This window comes from Eretmochelys imbricata, chromosome 2 (assembly GCF_965152235.1).
Source record: "Eretmochelys imbricata isolate rEreImb1 chromosome 2, rEreImb1.hap1, whole genome shotgun sequence".
Lineage (NCBI taxonomy): Eukaryota > Metazoa > Chordata > Testudines > Cheloniidae > Eretmochelys > Eretmochelys imbricata.
The window spans coordinates 227,182,798-227,207,710 of NC_135573.1; the positions used below are offsets into that span (position 1 = coordinate 227,182,798).

At 41.9% G+C, this 24,913-nt stretch overlaps 1 protein-coding gene across 4 annotated transcripts in view; it reads right to left on the reverse strand.

The window, feature by feature from the left end:
• Positions 1–16,513: 16,513 nt before the first annotated feature.
• The window catches only part of RUNDC3B (RUN domain containing 3B), a 141,281-nt gene continuing 132,881 nt past the window's right edge, over positions 16,514–24,913 (reverse strand). For all 4 annotated transcript variants that reach the window (XM_077809425.1, XM_077809427.1, XM_077809426.1 and 1 more), the window contains one exon: positions 16,514–16,659. In XM_077809425.1, coding sequence (XP_077665551.1) covers positions 16,514–16,659 — 146 coding nt within the window. The remainder of the gene's footprint in view (positions 16,660–24,913) is intronic.

Here is a 24,913-nt window from a genome sequence, read left to right on the forward strand (position 1 = left end):
TTTAATTTTTTTTTACTACAACTCTCATCTGCTATTTTGTTACAAAAACAAACAAAAAACAAACAAACAAAAAGAATCCAGAATTTTTTTTTCTATTCTCCTGATTTTGACTGCCCTGCTGCAGCCACAACTTAAAAACATTTTAAATTTTGTAAAGCATTGAGTTACCTTTTAAGGGTTAAATGCCAAATCCCAAAGCCAAACAACACTAATTACCTGTGTCTAGCAAAAAGGTCTGTCAGTTTTGCAACTTTGAATTAAAGAATCAAATGGATTTTTAGTAGCATTATTTAAAACAAAACCAAAACCAACTGGTCCTTAGAACTTTACATATTTACACACACACAGACAGATACATACACTTTTTCTTTCCCTTAACATCCCTTCCACACTGCTCTGGTTTTTTTTTTTTTTTTTTTACATCTTACATTCCCTTTATACATTTGAGGCAGTTAAGTTCCAATAGAACACCCTTACATCCTTTAGTGATTTTGATTACATTACCCAATAGTCAAACAATTTTTATCAGATTCTCTCTCTGCCTGCTACCTGCAGCAGTCCCTTATAGATCATTTCTGTGGGAAAAGGGCCCATTTTCCCTCAGAATAGCTGTAAAGGCTTCTGGGGACAGAAGCGTAGTGCTGGTAGTAGTCACTCTACCTGACCCCCTTAGCCTAGACCATTTTTCCAGAAATTTACAGGAGTCCGGACTCTTCCTAAAATACATAAACTGAGCTGGCGTTTCTTTAGGGAACTGTCCCGACTTAGACGTCTGGTTACCCATACAGGAGGACTTTACACAACAATCACACAAGAAGGAAAGTCGCGTTCATCAGAGCGATGCCCGGTGCAACACACAAAAGGAGCCCACAGGTTACTGCCTCAATCGCCCTTGCTTTCACACCAAGGGTTTTACCAAAGGCGCGGTGCGGCTGCGATTGTGCAGATTTCACTCATTCAGATTTCACTCATTCAGAACAGGAACCCTTTAGTCAGCCGATCCCCAGACGGAGACGGTGCCCAGACTCAAACACACCACAGGGAGGACGGATAGACACAGAGACAAGACAGTCCTCAGTCCAGACAAAACAGAAATAATTACCTGACCAGATTCCTGATGTCAGATCCTGGGATCCCTACCAGAACAGAGTGGGAACCAATAGGTTCAATGGCATAGACTTCACTGTGGTCATGCACCCTTCCATTCTGGAGGAGGACCGCTCGGGCCAAATGCCCAGGTGCCGGCTTGCCACGGCCGTCCTAAGAACAGTCAGGAGTCACACGGCCCCAGTGAAGACGGTTGCCATCTCGGTGGAACCTCCAAATTGTCAAAGTCAGATTCAGGACTCACATAATTTGTCAGACCACTCTGTTTATTAGCAAAGCGCCTTGCTAATGCACCCAGATGTGAGCCCCTCTCTGAGGCCCAAGATAACCTATTTATACAGCTAAGCCAAAGCCAATTTAACATAAGAGACAAAAGAAAGCAGAAACTGACAAATATACATACATATCTTATTTGCGCTAACATTTACCAATCTCCTAGCTCAGTAGGAGCTCTAAGTTAATTAGTTTGAGGACCCATTTTCTCACACTCCTTAATGTTTCTCTTCCTGACAACTATATTTCAACACACCCTTCAAGTAGCATTTCTTTAATGAATTATAATTTCAATATAATTCATTCTACTTTCACATTAGGAAGCCTGTAACTTTTACTCGTCCTGAATGGATTAGAAACTTTACATTACACAATCTTTAGTTAAATGAATAATCAGAATTAAGTTGTTTGCCATGTAACCCTCTGCATGTTTTTCACTTTGATTCTGTTGCCATTTAAGTTGGAATTTCAAAGCGAAATAATTTAATATTTGGATTCCACTGCAGAGCCATGTATTAAGCTAATTAGCTGGTTTATTTCTAAAAATTGGAAATCAGATTTCCCATTAAGAGCCTGATGCTGGATTTTTGCACACCCAAAAACTCCAGAGGGAAGCTCTGTGGTGTACAGGCAAGGTAGGAGGGAGCCTGCAGGAGGGTAAAATGTGCTACCTATGACTGACTAGTTGTGTTCAATCCTATTTTTGAAGTACAGTGGCTATTTGCTAAGGAATTTTAAATATTAAGACGTCTTGGATTCCTTTTGGGTGCATGCAAGAGGTATGATGAAAGCTTTCACAAACTAACTTCACTTCCATAGCATCTGAGGACCACAACCTAGTTCTTTAAGTATTGGCATTTAAGGTTTCTTGGGGGTGAGAGGGAGAGGGGCTAAACTTTGTCAGGGGTTCATCTTTATCACCCAAAACTAGAGTAAGTACACAGGTGACCTTTCTACAGCCCTGAAGCAGTAAGCTAGAAATCACCAGTTCATTTGTGGCTCTTCAGGTTTTTATCCGTTCATTAATTCTGCGCTGCTGTTTGTCCCCACTGATCACATTGTAGGCTTTGTTTTGCTACATTTTTGTGCACACTATTAGAACACCTACTTCATAGTGACTAAGTGTTGCCTGTCCTGCTCACAGAGTTCAGTAAACTAAGATAGTGCCCACTACATGTTATGTGGCCAAGGAAAGAGGGCTTTTTTTTTTTTCCTTGCGGAAAAACACAGTCTTGTACTCATATTTTGCTAGCCATCAAAGATGAGGATTAAGAGTCCTGCAGGTTAAAAAGCTACCTGCATTTCTGAAGCTGAAAAAAAGATGCAGAATAAAGAATAGTGTGAGGGGGCAGGACAATGAGTTCTCATTCAAGTGATCCATGAAGCATTCTTTCTCAGGATAATTTACACTTTAATAATATAAAAAGAAATTGCACTTTATGAAAAATACATACATCCCAATAAAAAATGTGAAACGTTCACTATTTTCAAAATGGAGATAGCCTGTAATACATGGTTTAATCAGCATGGAAATGAGTTCATATACTAGCCATGGATGGGATAATGTTAATGTTTAATAAAATCAAACGTTTTCTCATTTTGTGATCCTGTGTACAGATGGATAATTAATTGTTTCTGATAGTAGAAAGTTTAAACTCTTATTCATGAATATTTCATTAATTTGATCGTGGTTTAATATAATGTTTTGTGATTTTTTTTAATTGGTTGTGTTTTGAAACCTCAGCTCTGTTCTGTCTGACACCTTACACTTCATGTAAGGCAGCTTCTAAAAGCAGACTTTAAACTATCCCACCTGCTTTACTTAAACTTGTAAAAGGAAAGATGGTAAATTTCAAATACAGAAAACACGAACACTATAGCTGAGCCAGCGAACAGAGTAGGCTGAATACACTGAAAAATGAATGACAGTTGCTGAGATAGTTCCATAAGAACGGCCATACTGGATCAGACCAATGGTTCAGCTAGCCCACTATCCTGTCTTCTGCCAGTGGCCAGCACCAGGTGCTTCAGAGGGAATGAACAGAAAAGATAATCCTCAAGTGATCCATCTCTTGTCACCCATTTCCAGCTTCTGGCAAACAGAGGCCAGGGACGCTTCAGAGCATGGTTTTGCATTCCTGCGTACCCTGGCTAATAAGTTCAAGGATGATAGGTCCATTAATGGTTATCTAATTCTTTTTTGAACCCTGTTATAGTCTTGGCCTTCACAACGTCCTCAGGCAAAGAGTTCCACAGCCTGACTGAGTGTTGTGTGAAAAAATACTTCCTTTTGTTTTAAACCTGCTGCCTATTCATTTCATTTGGTGACCCCTAGTTCTTCTGTTATATGAGGAGTAAATAACACTTCCTTATTTACTGTCTCCACATCAGTCATGATTGTATAGACCTCTATCATATCCTCCCTTAGTCATCTCTCTTCCAAGCTGAAAAGTCCCTGTCTTTTTAATCTCTCCTCCTATGGAAGCTGTTCCATACCCCTAATCATCTTTGGCACCTGTTTCTGTACCTTTTCCAATTCCAGTTTATCTTTTTGGAGATGGGGCGACCACATCTGCACACAGTATTCAAGAGGTGGGCATACCATGGATTTATACAGAGGCAGTATGATATTTTCTGTCTTATTATTAATCCCTTTCCTAATGATTCCCAACATTGTTAGCTTTTTTGACTGTCACTGCACATTGAGTGGATATTTTGAGAGACCCTATCCACAATGATTCCAAGACTCTTTCTTGAGTGGTAACAGCTAATTTAGAGTCCATCATGGTATATGTATAGTTGGGATTATGTTTTCCAATGTGCGTTACTTTACTTCCAGTGTGCATTTATCAACATTGAATTTCATCTGCCATTTTGTTGCCCAGTCACCCAGTTTTGAGAGATCCTTTTGTATCTCTTTGCAGTCTGCCTGGGACTTATCTTGAGTAGTTTTATATCCTCTGCAAATTTTGCCATGTCACTGTTTCCCCATTTTTCCAGATCATTTATGAATATGTTGAATATTACTGGTCCCAGTACAGACCCCTCAGGGAAACCACTGTTTACCTCTCTGCATTCTGAGAGCTGACCAGCATTTCTTTCCTACCTTTTGACCAGTTACTGATCCATGAGAGGACTTTCCATTTTATCACGACAGCTTAAGAGGAACCTTGTCAAAGGCTTTCTGAAAATCTAAGTACACTATATCACCCTTCTCCACATGCTTGTTGACCACTTCAAAGAATTCTAGTAGATTGGTGAGGCATGATTTTCCTTTACAATACCTTGTTGATTCTTTCCCAACAAATCATGTTCATCTGTGTCTGATAACTGTTCTTTACTATAGTTTCAACCAATTTGCCTGTTACTGAAGTTAGGTTTACCAGTCTGTAATTGTCAGGATCACCTCTGGAGCCTTTTTTAAAAATTGGCATCACATTTGCTATCCTCCAGTCATCTGGACCAGAAGTTGATTTAAATGATAGCAGATATGTATGATTTACATACCAGAGTTAGTAGTGCTGCAATTTCACATTTGAATTCCTTCAGAACTCTTGAGTGAATACCATTTGATCTTGGTGACTTATTACTGTTCAATTTATCAATTTGTGCCAAAACCTCCTCTAATGACACCTCAATCGGGGACAGTTCTTGAGATCTGTCATCTAAAAAGAATGACTCAAGTTTAGGAATCTCCCTCACATCCTCAACTGTGAAGACAAATACAAAGAATTCATTTAGTTTCTCTGTAAGGGCCTTATCTTCCTTTAATGCTCAGCAAGCATCTCAATCGTGCAGTGGCCCCCCTGGTTGTTTAAGAGGGTTCCTACTTCTGATGTACTTAATTTTGTTTGCTGTTACATTTTGAGTCTTTGACTAGCTGTTCTTCAAATTCTTTTTTGGCCTGCCTTATTATATTTTTATACTTCACTTGCCAGGGTTTATGCTCCTTTCTATTTTCCTCAACAGGATTTAACTTCCACTTTTTAAAGGATACCTTTTTGCCTCTAACTACTACTTTTACTTTGTTTTGTAGCCATAGTGGCACTTTTTTGGTCCTCTTGCTATGTTTTTTTTAATTTGGGGGTATACATCTAAATTGAGTCTCTATTATGGTGTCTTAAAAAAGTTTCCATGCAGCTTGTAGGGATTGGCACTACTTTTAAATTCTGTTTAACTCACTTCCTCATTTTTGTGGTGTTCCCCCTTTTTAAATTAAATGCTATCATGGTGGGTTACTTTAGTATTCCTCCCTCCCCACAGGGATGTTAAATTTTATCAGGTTATGGCCATTATTACCAAGCGGTTCAACTATATTCACCTCTTGGACCAGATCCTGTGCTCCATTTAGGACTAAAGCAAGAATTGCCTCTCCTTTTGCAGGTTCCAGATTAGCTGTTCCAAGAAACAGTCATTTAAGGTGTCAAGAAACTTTCTCTGCATTCCATCGTGAGGCAGTAGCTGAAATCCCCCATTATTACTGAGTTTTTTTATTTTTATAGCCTCTCTAATCTCCCTGAGCATTTTATGGTCACTGTCACCATCCTGTTCAGGTGGTTGGTAGTATATCCCTACTGATGTATTCTTATTCAAGCATGGAATTACTATCCACAGAGATTCTGTGGTACAGTTTGGTTCATTTAAGATTTTTACTTCATTTGTCTCTACATTTTCTTTCACAGATAGTGCCACTCCCCCACCAGTATGACCTATTCTGTTCTCCTGCTATAGTTGGTTTTAGTAATGAATTTAAAACCAGAGGCATGATCATAAATAAAACAGCCATTTACTTCACTGTGACAGATGCATAGTTTTTCCAATAACACTTATTGTTGAGGTCACAGTCTATACAGGAGGTATGGAGGGAAATGGAGTCACAATGACTAGTGCCTCAAAAGATCAAAGACCTGAGTCATCAAGGGTGTTTATCACCTGTCTTCTGCCATTACCAGGGTTCGCCTTACCACTAGGCGAACTGAGGCAGCTGCCTCAGGTGCCAGACTTGGGGGGGGCACCCCTAGGACCCAGAGAGTAGCAAATTGTCTCTGCTGCTGGTACATACGTATTCTCTCTGCTCTAGCTGCACAGAGATGGGGGAGTGCTGTGCTGGAGGAAGGAGGGCACAAGAGACATAACAGGGAGGCAGGAGAAAAGGTGAGAGGGAATAACAGAAAGCAGCAGGAGCTACAGGGAGAGGAGGAGGAGCCTCTTATGTACCTCTCTAGCACCCCCAGGACTGATTAACACCAGCTTCTCAGGCAGCTACCTGTTTCCTGCTGCTTCCCTGAACCCACTTGAGGAGAACAGGCAGTCAACTGAAGTAGTAGGAGCCAGTTAGGCCCTTAAGATGCTGATATCTTCCCTCACTCAGGACCTGCTATCAGCCTGCTTATTTGTCCTCTTCAATTGAGTGTTGAGAGCCACTATAGCTGGCACAGAACAGCAATCATGAGTGAAAGAAGAAAACACCCCTCTGGGGCAGCATTCAGAAAAAAAAAGAAAGCAAATGAAGCTTTTCTATCTAAGCAGGAAGGAGCTCACCTGAGATACATAGACACAAATGTTCACGGTGAGCCTTCCGGCCCCAGTGAGGATGTGAGTGGTGAGGAGATGCCTGATCTTCCAGTTAGTCAGAGTGCAGGTGACCTGGCAGCTACTGCAGCATCCATATCTCCATCTCAAATGGATGTAACCATGCACATTCCTGAAGAAAAGTGTAGATCACAAAAGAGTGTGGTGGAGGCGCAAGAAACAGCTGCTGCTGAGTTTAGTTCCTTAAGTCTAGATGATCCAGGACTGTGGACCCACTTGAGCAGTAGCCTGAGGGACTTCCTTGTGCTGCATGGGCCACAGCAAGTGAAAAACTTCATGTCCTCCAACAGACAATGAAAATAGAAGTTTCCATCCAATACATTACTGTATGAAATCCCCAATGGTGACAAAGTGGAGAGGCCATGGCTTATGTACTCAAAAACTCAGAATGCTACATACTGTTTTTGTTGCAAACTCTTCCACTCTAAGCTTCCAGCCACATTGGATTCTAAAGGAACAAAGGACTGGAAAAATCTGGCTAGAAATCTGGCATGCCATGAGAAGGCAGCAAATTACCAGAGAGCATTCCACAGGTGGAAAGAGCTTGAGATGAGGCTAAGATTAAAGGCCACCATAGATAATCAGCATCAAGAGAAGATTGCATCAGTCTCTCTTTACTGGCAAAATGTTCTGAAAAGGGTCATAGCCATTGTGAGAATGCTTGCTACCCAAAACCTAGCACTGCGTGGCACTTCAGAGCAGCTGTATGTGCCAAACAATGGAAACTTCCTTAAAATTGTGGAGCTGATGGCTGAGTTGATGCTGTACTCCAGAAGCATCTAAGAAGAGTCACCACCCCAGAAATGTACACACACCACTACCTTGGAAAAACAATTCAAAATGAGATCATACGTTACTGGCAACAAAAGTCAAACAGAAGATTGTGGCAGATCTGAAATCAGCAAGATATTACTCTGTTATTCTGGACTGCATACCTGACATCAGCTATACAAATGACTTTAATGGTGCGCTTTGTAACAACAACGTAACCTAGTGAAAATGTCCCTACAATGGTGACTGTCAGAGAGCATTTTCTAGAATTTATTGACGTTGAGGATACTATAGGAGCTGGTATGACAAATGTGCTTCTTAAAAAGCTGGAAGATACGGGAATTGTGATAGCTGACATGAGAGGTCAGGGCTATGATAATGGTGCCAACATGAGGAAAGAACAGAGGAGTGCAGACACGGATCCGAGAGTTAAACCCTCGAGCTTTTTTTGTCCCATGCAGTTCTCATTCATTGAACTTGATGGTAAGTGATGCAGCATCAGCTTCTGGTGAGACTGCTGAATTTTTTAATGTAATTCAAAGCATCTATGTATTTTTTTTCTCTGCATCAACTCACTGATGGCAAATTTTGAAGCAACATCTGGGAACATCCTCTCTGACACAAACCACTCAGTGCCACATGATGGGAAAGTTGAGTGGAGGCGATAAAGCCTATCAAACACCAAATTGGGAAGATAGATGATGCCACAGTTGCCATTATGGAGGATAATGCTATGACAGGAACTGTTTGTGGGAGAACAGTGGCAGAGAGAAATGGAATCACCAGAAACATACATAACTTCAAATTTCTGTGTGGCTTAGTGTTGTGGCATGACATACTGTTTGAAATAAATGTTGTAAACAAGAGACTCCAAGGTGTTGAACTTGATATATCTGGAGCAATGGAACAACTAGACATCATACCTACAGTCTTACCAGTCAGATGAGGGATTTCAAAACATTCTGAAGAGAGTGCACAGAAGTTAGCAGAGGAACTTTACACTGAAGCTATTTTCCCACCCATTCAAGAATACAAGAGTCACCAAAGATGACAGGTTTCAGAGTAACAGCCGTGTTAGTCTGTATTCGCAAAAAGAAAAGGAGTACTTGTGGCACCTTAGAGACTAACCAATTTATTTGAGCATGAGCTTTCGTGAGCTACAGCTCACTTCATCAGATGCATACCGTGGAAACTGCAGCAGACTTTATATATACACAGAGAATATGAAACAATACCTCCTCCCACCCCACTGTCCTGCTGGTAATAGCTTATCTAAAGTAATCTTCAGGTTAGGCCATTTCCAGCACAAATCCAGGTTTTCTCACCCTCCACCCCCCACACAAATTCACTCTCCTGCTGGTGATAGCCCATCCAAAGTGACAACTCTTTACACAATGTGCATGATAATGAAGTTAGGCCATTTCCTGCACAAATCCAGGTTCTCTCACTCCCTCACCCCCCTCCAAAAACCCACCCCCATACACACACAAACTCACTCTCCTGCTGGTAATAGCTCGTCCAAACTGACCACTCTCCAAGTTTAAATCCAAGTTAAACCAGAACATCGGGGGGGGGGGGAATAGGAAAAAACAAGAGGAAATAGGCTACCTTGCATAATGACTTAGCCACTCCCAGTCTCTATTTAAGCCTAAATTAATAGTATCCAATTTGCAAATGAATTCCAATTCAGCAGTTTCTCGCTGGAGTCTGGATTTGAAGTTTTTTTGTTTTAAGATAGCGACCTTCATGTCTGTGATTGCGTGACCAGAGAGATTGAAGTGTTCTCCGACTGGTTTATGAATGTTATAATTCTTGACATCTGATTTGTGTCCATTTATTCTTTTACGTAGAGACTGTCCAGTTTGACCAATGTACATGGCAGAGGGGCATTGCTGGCACATGATGGCATAAATCACATTGGTGGATGTGCAGGTGAACGTGCCTCTGATAGTGTGGCTGATGTTATTAGGCCCTGTGATGGTGTCCCCTGAATAGATATGTGGGCATAATTGGCAACGGGCTTTGTTGCAAGGATAAGTTCCTGGGTTAGTGGTTCTGTTGTGTGGTATGTGGTTGTTGGTGAGTATTTGCTTCAGGTTGCGGGGCTGTCTGTAGGCAAGGACTGGCCTGTCTCCCAAGATTTGTGAGAGTGTTGGGTCATCCTTTAGGATAGGTTGTAGATCCTTAATAATGCGTTGGAGGGGTTTTAGTTGGGGGCTGAAGGTGACGGCTAGTGGCGTTCTGTTATTTTCTTTGTTAGGCCTGTCCTGTAGTAGGTAACTTCTGGGAACTCTTCTGGCTCTATCAATCTGTTTCTTTACTTCCGCAGGTGGGTATTGTAGTTGTAAGAAAGCTTGACAGAGATCTTGTAGGTGTTTGTCTCTGTCTGAGGGGTTGGAGCAAATGCGGTTGTATCGCAGAGCTTGGCTGTAGACGATGGATCGTGTGGTGTGGTCAGGGTGAAAGCTGGAGGCATGCAGGTAGGAATAGCGGTCAGTAGGTTTCCGGTATAGGGTGGTGTTTATGTGACCATTGTTTATTAGCACTGTAGTGTCCAGGAAGTGGATCTCTTGTGTGGACTGGACCAGGCTGAGGTTGGTGGTGGGATGGAAATTGTTGAAATCATGGTGGAATTCCTCAAGGGCTTCTTTTCCATGGGTCCAGATGATGAAGATGTCATCAATATAGCGCAAATAGAGTAGGGGCTTTAAGGGACGAGAGCTGAGGAAGCGTTGTTCTAAATCAGCCATAAAAATGTTGGCATACTGTGGGGCCATGCGGGTACGACATTTTGATTAGGAGGCACGGGATAATCCCATAAGAGACCCCAAACAACAATTCAAAGTTGAATTCTTTAACCAGGTGCTAGATTGTACAATACAGTCAGTTGAAAAATGTTTCATGCAGCTCAAGGAACACAGCAGTATGTTTGGGGTGTTGTATGATATTCCAAAACTCCTCGCTATAGCAATGCAGGGCACTAGAGACAGTGTTGACACTGATGACATGCACGAAGACTACCTACACTAGCAATGCAGGGCACTAGAGACAGCGTTGACACATGATGACATGCGTGATATTGATGCGAGTGATTTAGGCGATGAACTGAAAGCCCTTTCAAGATACATTTCAGCAGGATCAACTCCAAAGGCTGTTCTGGAATATATGTGCACAAATAAGATGACCACCCTCTTTCCAAATGCTTTTGTTGCTCTGTGCATACTGCTAACACTTCCTGAAACAGTTGCCAGTAGAGAACACAGCTTCTTCAAGCTGAAGTTAATAAAAACACATGTTCGCTGTACGACACAAGAGAGGCTAGTCGCCTTGCAACCTCTCAGAGCATGAGCTGGCCCAGATTGTGGACCTTAAGGAAGCAGTTTAAATCTTTGCAACCAAGAAGGCACGGAAAGCACCACTTTGATTATTCAAACAGATAAAAATGCCAGTGTTTACTATGCAGACAAGAAAAGTTAACTTCCAAATGCCTGAACAGCAAATGTGTTACTTAAAATTTTTGAACAAGGCATTTTGTTAGTTCTCCTTTATTGGGGTAGGTAGCAGAGCAGTACCATGAGAGGAGGAGAACAGGAAGAAAGCAGAATTGAGACCTTTCAAAGTTTTGGCCGAAGGGGGCACGGGGGGATCATTTGAGCTCCCCGCCTCAGGTGCCAAAATGTTGTGGGCCAGCCCTGGCCATTATTCTCTTCTTGGGTGAAAGAACAGGCAACCCCGCCCCACAGAATTAACTCTGGATGCTCTCAACCCAGGCAGGATGTTGCCCTCAGGTGAATAGGAGCTTAAAACAAAAATAGAATACAAAATGGACAAAGATAAGTATGACAATTGTGCCAGTGCACAGAAGAGGGGAGCTGAGGGCCCTCTGTCCAACTATTACAATGCCAAAGGATTTTTAGCAAAAAGGTTAGGAATCCACTTGTTAAATATTTATTATAGTGGCAACCAGTGACATGCTTGTGTTCTACAAATACAGAAAAGAGAATCCCTGCTCTGAACAATGAAAGCATAAAAGATCAAACTAGAAGACACATTTAACACAGAAAGAAGAGTGCTTTTTGTGATGTGTATAATTCAGTTATGTAATGCCACTTGATCAAGGTGAATTTCTTAGAAACCTAAAAAAAGATTTAGACTGGGAAGGAGTAGAATTTGCAGTTAGAGTGCAATGGTTTTCAGCCCTCATGTGTCAGAATGTAGATGGCTTCACCAGCTGTGCTCAATCTTATTTATAATGGAGTGCATAAATACCGCATGAAAGTTTTATGACTTCCTCTGGAGTATCTTAGCTTTGAAAGCTCTTAAACCAGAGGTGGGCAAACTATGGCCTGTGGGCCACATCTGGCCCATGGGACCCTTCCTGGCCCAGGAGGCTAGCCACAGCCCCTCCCCTGCTGTCCCCCTCCCGTGCTGCAGGCACAACGCTCTGGGTGGCTGGGCAGCACACTTGCAGAGCCATGGCCTGACCCGGTGCTCTCTGCTGCATGGTAAGGGGGCAGGGAGCGGGGGGTGGGGTTGGATAGAGGCCAGGGGAGTTCAGTGTGGTGGTCAGGGGTGTGGATAGGGGTCAGGGCCTTCAGAGGGCAGGGAACAGGGGGGGTTGAATTGGGTGCACGGGTCCCAGGGGGGCAGTCAGGAAGGAGCAGGGTTGGATGGGGCAGTGGGGGCCAGTCAGGGGCAGGGGTTCTGGGGATGGTCAGGGAACGGGGTGGGGGGGTTTGGATGGGGCAGGAGTCCCAGGGGGGCCCTGTCAGGGGGCGAGAAGCGAGGAGGAGCAGAGGCACAGCCTCCCCTAACCTGCCCTCCATACAATTTCTGAAACAGTTCTCAGGCCAAAAAGTTTGCCCACCCCGTCTTAATATCGATCCCAGGCTATGGCGTATTGTGGCACAACATGTACTTCAGAGGAAGGTGCAAGAAATGCCATAGTGGATATCTGCAAAATAAGCTGCCCCTAAGAAAAGTTTGTCTTAGTTAGTGGTTAATTTATGTCCTAAAGCAAATGTTTAACACCCTTTTTTTATCCTAACTAATTGGACTGTGGATGTAAACTTCAGGCTATGTCTACACTGCCCTGCTGTTTGGACTACAGAGATATTGACAGTAATGCCTGTCAATATGCTGCGCTGCAACTTCCCCGTGTGGATGCAGCAGGTGCGAATGAAATGGTTCCTATTTTGCATTAATGTAAGCCTGTCTGAAGAGGATTATGTTAATGCAAAGCAAGAATATTTTAATGTGCATCTGCACAAGGAAGTTAGAGCATAGCACTTTGACCCCTCCAGTGCTGTTCACATCTCTCTAATCCAAACTGCAGGGTAGTGTAGACAAGCCTATTGTTACCTAATGCGTTTTTAAATCCTGTCAAACTCTTGGCCTCAATGATACCTTATGGCAATACCTATCCCTTCTTTGAAGCCCACTGAACCATCATTTTCTCATTTCAAATGTAAGCTTAGGTGTTCCTTTCTTTACTTCAAATGATTAATTTTGCCTGTATGAAGTACTTTATTAAGGAGACTTTGTCAGAAAATCATATGTTCAATTGGTAAAGGAAGAAACTTGAGCTTAACCTTATGTTTTGAATCTAAACCAGGAGTTCAAACTTTCATAACGCGGATCACATATTAAAAGATTTCATGGATTTCCTCCTCTCCCATTCATGACTGTTTAAGGTCCTTGTGCCAACTACAGCAATTATGTAAATAGAAAATCCTGGTGTACTGTTAACTGCATTGCAATTTAACGGATGAAAACAGGGAATATTTAGTAGATAAAAATTGGGAATAGAACCAGCACCTTGAGGCGAGTGTTAAAGATAGCTATTCTATAGTTTAGAATAGCTATTTTTTTAAAAAAGGTGATTATACTGTTTTTTGGGTTTTGTTTTGTTTTTGCTGGCACAGATTCCAAGTCAAAGCACAATTTAAATGTTTGGGATTAATTTATAGTCTCCATATCACTCATGCTAAAAGGAAATGCATATTCTTTGATATTACTTAATTTAAGATCTTCTGAAAGTCTAGTGTTAATTTTCACTTCTTTAGGATTATTACAGGGGTGGCCAACCTGTGGCTTTGGAGCCACATGCAGCTCCTCAGAAGTTAATATGCAGCTCCTTATAAAGGCACCGACTCTGGGGCTGGAGCTACAGGTGCCAACTTTCCAATGTGCCGGGGGTGCCCCCTGTTGCTCAACCCCTGGCTCTGCCACAGCCCTGCCCTCACTCCACCCTCCTGTGCCCTCCCTTGAGCCTTCCATGCCCTCACTCCCGAGCCTCCTGCATGCCACGAAACAGCTGATCGGGAGGTGCAGGGCAGGAGGCACTGGGACTGGGGAGCTGATGGGGGACTGCTGACATATTACTGTGGCTCTTTGGCAACGTACATTGATAAATTCTGGCTCCTTCTCAGGCTCAGGCTGGTCACCTCTGGACTATTAGAACACAATTAAATTGTTTTATGCTCACATGATACTAGTGTGTAAGTGATCTTACTTTACACTTGATTAGAAGAGTACAGAGACAAGAGCTAGTAGTGGCAATGGTACAAAATGTTTAATTTACATGCAACAGTTATAATATAGCAAGGCAACAAAATACACAAATTTTGGCATTTATTTTTGTTCAACTATTTCTGGAAAATGGACAGCATTTAGAACGGACACATATACAACCAGCTTCCTCATGCACAAACATTGACATTTACAAACTAATACTAGTGTGAAAGATTACATAAAACTTAAATTACATGACAGATGAATTTTATAGCAGCTCCTCCAACAGAGCTATCTGCGGACATGAATAAAAATCATGATTATAGCCAAAGAACTGTGATGGATTGGAAGAAATGTTTAAAACAGCACAGGTTGCTCAAGTTACTGTACACAAATCAGTAATGTTACCTTTATGGACTCCTGCTTCCCTCATGTCTTTGTATTAAAAATGCATCTCTAGTTTTGAAATTAATATTTAATGAATACTGTTCAATTAAGCTACTAAACTGCCATGAGAGCAGGTTCGTAGTGCAAGAACCAGGAAATTACTTTATGCAGTAATAGGCATTCTGGTAGACCTTAGGAAAGGAGCACTACTGTTTTCATTTTATTTCAGAGATCATTAAAATGGATTAGTCAGTTCTGACAATGTGTCATTTCACATGTTTATCAAGGCAACTTTCCTGCATTCTTTTGTTTACAAGAATGATTAGATTGCCTATTTTTCTTTATCCCACCCTTTGAAAAACTAGTAGTGCCCAGGGTAAAATTACAAGAGGCACATTTCTCTGGCAAATATAACTAAAGCAAAGAGTATAGCATATAGTATCTGACTGTAAACAAAAATCTATCTGAAAGTATGCTCTAATTAGATAACCCTATTAATATTGAAGCCACTCATGTAAACAATATTTGAAACTTCTTTGGCACAACAAAGCCTTTTCCTCTTGATTAATAAATACAACACACTTACATGCATTTAATATTTTTTTAAAAGATACTGATAAGCATTACCTTAGTAGCAAAATCCATAGATAAAGGACTCATTACATCTTACAAAGATGTAAGACTACAGTTTGCAATTCAAAAATTAATTTGCAAACTTTAAAGGTGAGTTAAACTGGGAAGATGTAAAGTTTAGCTTAATTTAAAAATGTTTTCAGGTAATTCATATCAGTAGCTTAATTAGAGGCTTAGAATTTTAAAGGATTAACTTCTGTTTAAGTATTACTGCACAGAATAATCAAGAAAAATACCTATCCAAAACTCTTTCATGGGAGAATATTCGTCATTTAAATTGTCAACATTTCATTCTAATCCTTTTTTACTCCTGAGATCCTTCACAATGGACATGGGGGGTGGGGTTTCCCAAAGCTCTAAGGTGATAACATAACCATGTTTCCCCCACCTTTACATTAACATAAGTCAGTAACAAAAAGCAACTAACTAAGATGCACCTTCTACCTGCAAAGTTCTTCCTCATTTGGGTCCCACAATCACCTGGTGACTCGCCTTCTCATCCCTTCTTAAAAGTTGGAAGTAATCCCGATTTATAAGATTTGTTACTCTGTCCCATCATCAAAACCTAGGAATGTATACTGTTTCTTAATATGGCCTTATCTGAACATAAAAATCAACTCTCTAAGTGGCATAATGATAATGGGAATGCACATTTAACACTTACCTGTCAGTATTTCAAAACATCTAACAGGTTAAATAAGTTATTTAAGATTCTACATAATAGAACATATGCAGGTTAAAAAATACTTAAACAAGCAGTGTTTTGTAATATAATGTAAACTGGAATTCAGATATTCCTTTACTAGTCTGCCAAGACTTATTCCCTGTCTCTTCTGCAAGTGTTGACAAATATGCAGAGCAGTGCAAGGAAGTGCTCTAGTTAAGAGCCTGAGGAACATAGATCACAACAGTTTAGCAGAAGACTGATGTTCACATATTTCATTCTAGAAGGTAATCATTTGTTACTAAATCATACATACATTCTGTACCTGACTGGGATTCTTAAACAATTTAAGATCTCAAAGGGTAAGTCCGGGAAAAATCCTTTTAAAGAAAAGCATGACAGACAATGGATGTAAGTTTTGTGACTTTTCTTTAAATAGATCATTACAAAAAAAAGGACAAAATAAAGCAGCATATTCTTTAGCTTGCTTGAACCTTTAAGAGTCTTCACAGCAAGTCAAATTATGTTTGAATGCATACAACACAAAAGCTCTTCCTTGTTATGTATATCTGCTCAAGATGGAGTTAGACCTGGACTTGTCATCTCTGCTGTAGGACTTGCAAGATATTCACTTGATTTCAGACTTGTAAGAGATTTATAACTTGCTACAGAAGTCAGAGAGCCACAAAGACCAAGCAGTGATGGAGTGTCTTCTTTCCCTGTTAAAACAGAATTACGTTAATCACTATTACAGTGAAATTCTTAATACTAGGTTTACCTGAGCAGGGTTAACACTGAGGGAAGAAAGAAGGTCAGTATATGTATCCTTTTATAGAATGTTCATCCTCAGTACAACATAGCACACATGCACAAATGTAGTCACCAGTTTTTAGGGAAACATGCTACTGTGCCAAGCATCTCCCACAATTCTAGATGTCTAGACAGTTCTCCTCTCTCTACAGCTCACAGAGGCAGATCAGCATTTTGGTGCCACATAGTCTGACCATGCCTCTTCTACTTCTTCCTTCCAGATTCCTCCTCCACCTTCCGAGTATTCCTGGCAGCTTCCTGCTTTGCAGGAGCATCTCTTTCCTGGCTAGAACATTTGCCCTTAGGGCTTTGAGATGACCCTGACTTTGGCTCCACTTTCAAGAGTCTTCCCAGAAACAGCCTTTGTAGCTGACACCTCAATGGATACAATGAGGTTTTCAGCCCAAGCCATGGCTTCCAGTTCAGTAACCAGGCACCGCCCATGGCTTCAACCCTCGAAGATGGATACTTACTCTAAGCAGGTCCTGTGCTCAGCCAGGTTTACAGGCTCCCTCATTTTTGGAGAAAAACTGGATAAGATAGTGGCTGACAAGATGGCAAAATCTAAACAGTCTCTCCTGTCCCCACTAAGGGTCCACAGAATAGAAAATAGACCAGCCTTCGGACAGAAGCACTCCTTTTGCTTCTCATCCTCACAGAGGTACCAGGTTTATCATTTACCAGCAAAGGGACAACAAATTCACTGAGGGAAAAACTAGAATCGAAGTACCAGGAGAAATTCCTGTGGGACTTCAGCCCCCAACCCTCCCAAATCCACTTTATGACAAAGATTGCATAGGTTCCACCCAGCGCGGAAGCTCAGGGGTAGAATTTCCCATTTCTTAGAAGAATGGTTTTTACTGACCATAGACAAATGGGTCAGGGATATAGTGAGCGAGAGAGACCCCCTTGCAGGCTCCAACCATCCAGTCTTCATCCAATCACCCAGCTCCAATGGCCCTGTAAAGCACAGTCTGATCCAGAACAAAATATCATCTTTTGAATATGGGAACGATAGAGTGGGTTCCCTCAGAAGAAAGGTTCTCCAGGTTCTACTCCGTCTTCTTTATTATACAGCAGCAAATGGTGAGTATCAGAGCCATTCTCGATCTCAAAAGCAACAGTGGATAAAGAAAAAGTTTTGGATGGAGATCCTGGCCTCTACAGTATCATACCTGTCCCAGAAGGGACTTCTTGACTTCAGTTGACCCAGACAACACATATTTCCATCAGACTCTGCCCCCATAGACTTCTGTAGTTTGCAAACAGCAGGAAATGTTGGAAATACCTAACACTCCTGTTTGGCCTCTCCTCAGCCCCCAGGGTTTTTACAAAGATGTTGATTGTGATAATGGCCAGACTCAGGTCACAGGAAACTCACCTGTACCCCTTCCTGGATGACATTCTGATCAAAGCTCCATCACAGCACAGAAGGTCACATCTTGAATGTGAAATCTTCTCCAGGCACCCAGCTTCTATGCCAAGAAAAGTTCTCTGGGTCCACCCAGGAATTTATTTTCTTGTTCCAGAGCCACAGGACACCTATTACAGCACTATGCCGCCAACTGCTAGGACTTGTGGTGTCAGGCATATGGATCTCTATGGGCACAATCATACACCAGAAGTCTTCAAGCTTTCATATTAGCAGTGTGGGATCACACTACGGAATGCAAGGAAGATAAAGTATAGGTTCCAGCACAGGTGTTCAACTCTTTACAATAGTAGTCAGCCCACAACAATGTCTGCAAAGGCACGCCCATCTGCCTTCCAGATCCTTTAGTCCAAGCAGCCAACTTGTGAATTGTACCAAGGCAGAGACCAAAATACTTCTCAGGCTCCCTGGAAGACAATCCACAGGTAGCAGATTGCTTTGAGCAGTCTGGTTAGCCAGACTGACATGCCACTCTTCTCCAAATGGGGTCTTTCACTATTTTTGAGGGCTTTGACAAGTCATTCCTCTGAGCCTCTGACTTCAGTGTTGACCTCTTATTTATCCATTAAGTAAAAAAATTAATAAAAATTTATCCATTTTCTTAGTAGCTGTCACATCTGCGAGCCGGGTGTCGGAGCTGGCAGCCTTATCTATACAGGAGCCTTACTGCGTGTTCCACAAGGCAAAAGTGGCACTCAGAACACCAGAATCCTTTCTTATTAAGGTAAATTTCTCCTTCCATACTTCCAAAGAACTTGTGTTTCCTTCATTCTGTCCAAAAGTACAACATCCAACTGAAAAGGTGTGAGACACCTTAGAGGTCAGAGGAGTGTTGAAAATCTAATTCAAGCATACAAGAATCTGCAAGAAGATTGGTCTCCTTATTCATGCCCTCCCACCCAAAATACCAAGGACTCAGATTTCAAGTCCTCTGTTGCTCAGTGGATTAGATTATGTATTGTGGAAGCCTACAAAATCATCAGAGGCTTCTGTCCCAGAATGGATCAAGCACACTTCACAAGATCCTTACCAACCTCCTAGCTGGAATGAGCAAGTGTGTTCACTTTGGAAATTTACAAAACAGCCAGTTGGTCTACAGCTAACACCTTCATTAAGTACTATTAGGTGGAATTTGTCTTCTGCAGAGGCTTCCTTTGGCAGGGAGGTGCTGTGTGCAGTCAGCAGAAATAACAGAAACTTTTGAGCACGCTCACAAAAAGGGGACGGAGGACTTCTTTCCTACCAAACTTTTGTTTCAGAACCCTCCCTATACCTGTTCAGTGCTCGCTACTTCCCAGATGCCCAGAATTGTGGGAGACACTGAACTCCAGAATGTAAAATTTCTTACTGATAATTTCCTTTCTGCTAGCAGTGACTCCTACAGTTCTACCCACCCTGGATAACTCATGAGTTGAGTCAGATATTAAGTGGAATTGTTACCGTACGACCATCTTTCTTGGTCTAATGTATGTAGCTATTTTGTTATCTCTGGAATATTTGTTCATGGATGTTACGCAAATTTAACAGATTGGGAATAACTCATCTGGCAGCAAGAAGGAGCAGAGAGGGTGTGGCCAGACCACGCGACACCAAAATTCTGATCCACCTCCATGAGCAGTGAGACAAGAGCAGCCCAGATGTCCGGAATTGTGGAGGACACTGCTAACAGAAAGGAAATTAATCAGTAAGAAAATTTTCCATTAAGGCTTCAACCAAACATCAGCAGTAAATTACCAGAATTATGCTATGACCAGAGATTTATTGCTTTTAATCTTTGTTGGAAAAAAAAACCATTGGAATCAGTAAATGCTATTACTGAAGATAAGCATGTTTTGTTTTTCATCCCTCTTGATAATTCCTCATAAAAGAGATCAGATTTACACTGGCAGTGTCAGTGCAAACTTCCCATATTACCTCACAAACATGCAACCTGGAGGGACCAGACCTCCAGAGATGAGGCATGTTAATTTAACCCATGTCCTCCCTGCCAACAGTGGAGCTAATTAGTGCCAATTATGGTAGTGCGTTTTGTGACAGGCAGAGACTTACCCAGTGAGATCACCTTATTTCCACAAGTCACCAAACAGGGATCAGATAACAGCTTTTGGTTGCCACCAACCTGAACTGGGTTTGAACAGATGACTAAGACATCTCACGCACTATATTGTATTTGCAACCCAGTCCACCAAAAGTTCAAGGAACTTTGCATCTGTAAAGTAGGCATTTCTGAACACTGTGCCTCTGGATTCTCATTTAAAGGAAAGCCCTACCTTTGGGGGAAAAAACAGTATAGTAAAATAATCCACTCTCTTTCAGCATCTTCCAATGGATCTTTGAATAATTTAAGTCTTACATCTGCTGAACATTTTAAAAAAAGAACTGAGTGACCAAATACAGTGCTTATGGAATGAACTAAAGTGAACACCCTTAAAGATCTACACTCACTCTATCCCTAGGGAAAAAAATAGGGTTTTTTTTAAACTTAATATTCTGAGAAAATATATGGAAAAGCTGGGAAAAATAATTTAACTACTTCAGTTTAGCAGTATGCATCCACCATATGAATTCTAAAACTTTGGATGTGGTGAAAAGGGATTTTGGAACATAACATTACTATTATCAGGAAAGTTACCTAAATTTCCAGCTGGATAACTGGCAACTAGGAACATCTCAGAGATGAGATAAAGGTGATTAGCATTTATAGTTGAGCTGGGAGATAGATATTCATGTCACCTGGCAGAAGCAGCAAGAGTGTCACAGTGGAGTTGGTTGTTATTAGGTGCCAGAGCACTCTTGGGTGGGGGAGGGGGGTGGTAGAAATTATGTTGAGCATACAACAGCACTCTTTGGGATCAGCAATTGGGTCTGACAACCGAGAAGCTAAAATATCACTCTCACAATGGACTTAACAACCCCTTTCAACAGTACTTTATATTAAAAATCTGCAATTCAGAAAACCACATTTTCAAATGTTACCATAAGAATATATATTGTATTGTGACAGGGTGGAGTGGCACGCCTATCTTCTGCTCTGTCTGTGCAGACTATTCAGAGACTTTCATGTGTTAAACACTGCTGTGTAGTTTATTTCCTTACTCTTTTCACCACGTTACTGATCCATATACCACAGCACTTATAACATCAGTTTCTCCTCACCCTTCTCCCAAGAAGAGGAGAAGGAAAAGCTGTCTGCACCTTCTTGGTTCTGGCTCCGCTAGCCTGCCTCTCCCTCCAGCATTTCCTTCCAGTGCCGCCTTCTACCCTTTGCATTAATGGGCTAACTAACTCTTTAGCAGATTAGAATGAGCTAGGAAGGATTAATTAGGTACAGTCAGGTCCACCCTGGGGGGAGTTAATTGGTGTTTAACTGATCAGAGTACTGACTCAAGCTGTTGGTTCCCAGCACTCTGCCACATGCATGTAAGACATAGGGGGGCACTGTCCTGCTCTACTTGGCACTGGCAAGGGTTCAGAGTACCCATGTCCAATTCTGGGCATCACACTTTAGGAAAACATGGACAAATTGGAGAGAGTGTCAAATTATAAAAGGTTTAGGAAACCTGTCCTTTGAGGAAAAGTTAAAAAACTGGGCATGTTTGATCTTGAGAAAGAGAGACCATGGGAGGGAGGGGGACTGATAACAGTCTTCGAATAGATTAAGGATGTTAGAAAAAGGATGGGGATCAGTTGTTCTCCGTGTTCACTGAAAGTAGGACAAGTAGTAATGGGCTTAATCTGCAGCGAGGGAGATTAAGGTTAGATATTAGAAAAAGATCTTCTAACTACATAGGTAATTAAACTCTGCAATAGGCTTCCAAGGAAGGTTGTGAAATCCCCATCACTAGAGGTTTTTAAGAACAAGTTAGAAAAACACCTGTCAGGGATAGTCAACCAAGTTTACTTGGTTCTGCCTCAGTGCAGGTGTCTGAACTTGATTTCTGGAGGTTCCTTCCAGGCCTACATTTCGACGAGTCTATGATAAGTGCAGCACTGCATTAAAAAAATTCATCTTACAACAGATTATAGCAAAATCTGAACCATCTAAGGCCCTGACTTCCACGAGATGTGAGAGATCTCAGTATCTCACAGATACAAATACAGATACAACCCTAAAATACATAAAAACTCAAGTTACCTACTTTTCTGTAACTCTTGTTCTTCTAAATGTTCTTCTATTCCACTGTAGGTGTGTGCTCATGCCTCGTACAGAGTTGTTGGAGAATTTTTTCCCTCAGCCATACCCATCGGGGTGGTCTGAGAAACCTCTATTGTCATGCGCCACTATGTGCTGGAATAAGGAGGCAGAGCCACCCCTGACTCCCCTCAGTTTCTTCATGCTGGATAGACTCTGATAGGGGAAGACTGGCGGGTCGTGGAATGGACATGCGCAACCCACTCGAAGAACAACTGTTACAGAAAGGCAGATAACCATTTTTTCTTCGAGTGCTTGCATAGGTCCATTCCACTGTAGGGAACTCACAGATAGACAATCATAGAGGTGGGCTCAAGGTCAACCTGAACAGTGCTTGTAAGACCACCTATCCAAAACTGTCATTATCCCTGGGCTGAGGAAGCAAAGGTAAGGACAGACGACCAATCTCCAGTTTACAAATGTCAGTGATAGGTACTTGCACCAAGTAAGCCACTGATATTGCCTGTGCTCTAGTAGAATGTGTCAATACCCTAGCTGGGGGGGGGGGGCTATATTAGCCAGCAGGTAACAAAAGAATGTATAAAGAGATCCAGAATGAAATCCTCCGAGCATCTTAGTTCTGTCCGCAATCACAACGAACAACTGAGTAGAGGTCCTAAATAATTTGGTGTGTTCCAGTTAGAAAGTTAGAGCCTCTCTCACATTCAACAAATAAAGTTTCTCCTTATCGCTCTGGGCATGAGGTTTCAGAAAGTCAGCCGATAGGTTACTCGATTAACATGAAAATTAGAGATCACCATAGTGAGAAATTTTGGGTGAGGATGAAGATAAACCTTAAACCTATTAAAAATTGTATATGGAGGCTATGACACTAGGGCTTTCAACTCTTCCACTCTTCTGGCCAAGGTGGTGGCTGCTAGAGATGCTACATTCACATAGAGGTAAGCAGAGCGCAAGTTGCAATGGATTTAGAGGGCAGTCCTGTCAATTTTATTAGGACCAAATTCAGATCCCAGGATCTTGCATGTGTGGATTTAATCTGACCAAGCCCTTTAGGAATCTGATGATGATGGGATTGGAAAAAAGGGATCAACAAGTTGTGGAAGGCCAAAATAGCTGCCAGATGGAACCTTATAGAACTAATAGCCAAACTATTTCTATAAAAACTATAAAACTATCTGTTTTAGATATAGAAGACAGTCCGCTCTGGAGATGCAGCTTTCTGACAGGACCAAATGGAGAAGCATTTCTACTTAGCCGGGTAAGTGCTCCCAGTTGAGGGTTTTCTGCAATTCAGAAGCACTTTGTGAATGTCCTTTGAAAAGGATCTTTCAAAGGGTGTTATCTATTAAGCATCCAGGCTGTCAGATGGAGGGAACAGAGACTGGAATAGAGCAAGTGACCCTGGTCCTGGGAAATCACGTTTGGGTCCAACAGGACAGACAATTGAGGCTCAATTAGCAAGATTAGTAGAGTTGAGTACAAGTGTTAACAAGGCCATTTCAGTGCTAGAGGGATGAGATGAGCATGGTCTTGTTTCACTTTGGACATGACCCTGGGTAGCAAAGGAATTGAAGGGAAGGTGTATAATAGGGAATCCTTCCAGAATAGGAGAAAAGCGTCTGTCAGTGAGCTACCAGCTGAGAGCTCCCCTGGAACAACATTGATGGCATTTTCTTCTAGTCTTTGTTGCAAATAAGTCAACTTGGGGAATTCGCCCAGAGCTGGAAGATGGATCTAGCCACATCTGGGCATAATGACCACTCAAGAAAGGATCTGCTCAGCTAATCAGCTAACATGTTTTGTATTCCTGGAAGGTAAGGAGCCCTGAAATGAATCAAGTTGGTTATGCGAAAGTCCCAAAGGCGAACTGCCTCTTGGCACACTTGAATGGATTGTGCTGCTTTCCGTCTGCTTACGTAAAACATAACTGCAGAGTTGTGTTTTAAAATTGAATTACTTCCCACTATCAGGAGGACGAAGGCTGAGCAAGCTACATGTACTGATCTTAGCTCTCTGACTTTTATATAAGTCTTTTGATCTTGAGATGACCAGAGATGCTGAGTCTGCAGGGACCTCATATGAGCTCCCCAACCCAGGGATGATGCATCTGGGACTAGAGTGAGGTTGGTAGCAGAGAGACAGGGGACCACACACACTTTCAGAGGGTCCAACCACCAAACCAACAATGACAACACCGACACTGGCCCTGGAACCACCTTGCCCAAATTACGATGATTCAGGGCACACCCTGAAGCTAGGCATGCCTGCAACTTTCCAAGATGCAGCCTGGAATGCTGAACTACGTAGGACCATGCTGCCATGTGACCCAGGAGACTGAGGCAGCTGTGTGCCATAGTGAATGGGTATGTTTCAGCCTCAGCAGTAATGTTTCAAACCTGAATTGTGGCAGAAAGGCCTTGGCCTTTGTGGAGTCCAAGAGCACCCCAGTGAACTCTGTTCTCTGTACTAGTTTTAGGATTGATTTGTCCTGATTCAGCAGAAGTCCCAGTGTATCAAACGGGGACAGGACGGTGGATACACTGGATAACACATGAGCCTCAGACTGACCTCTAAT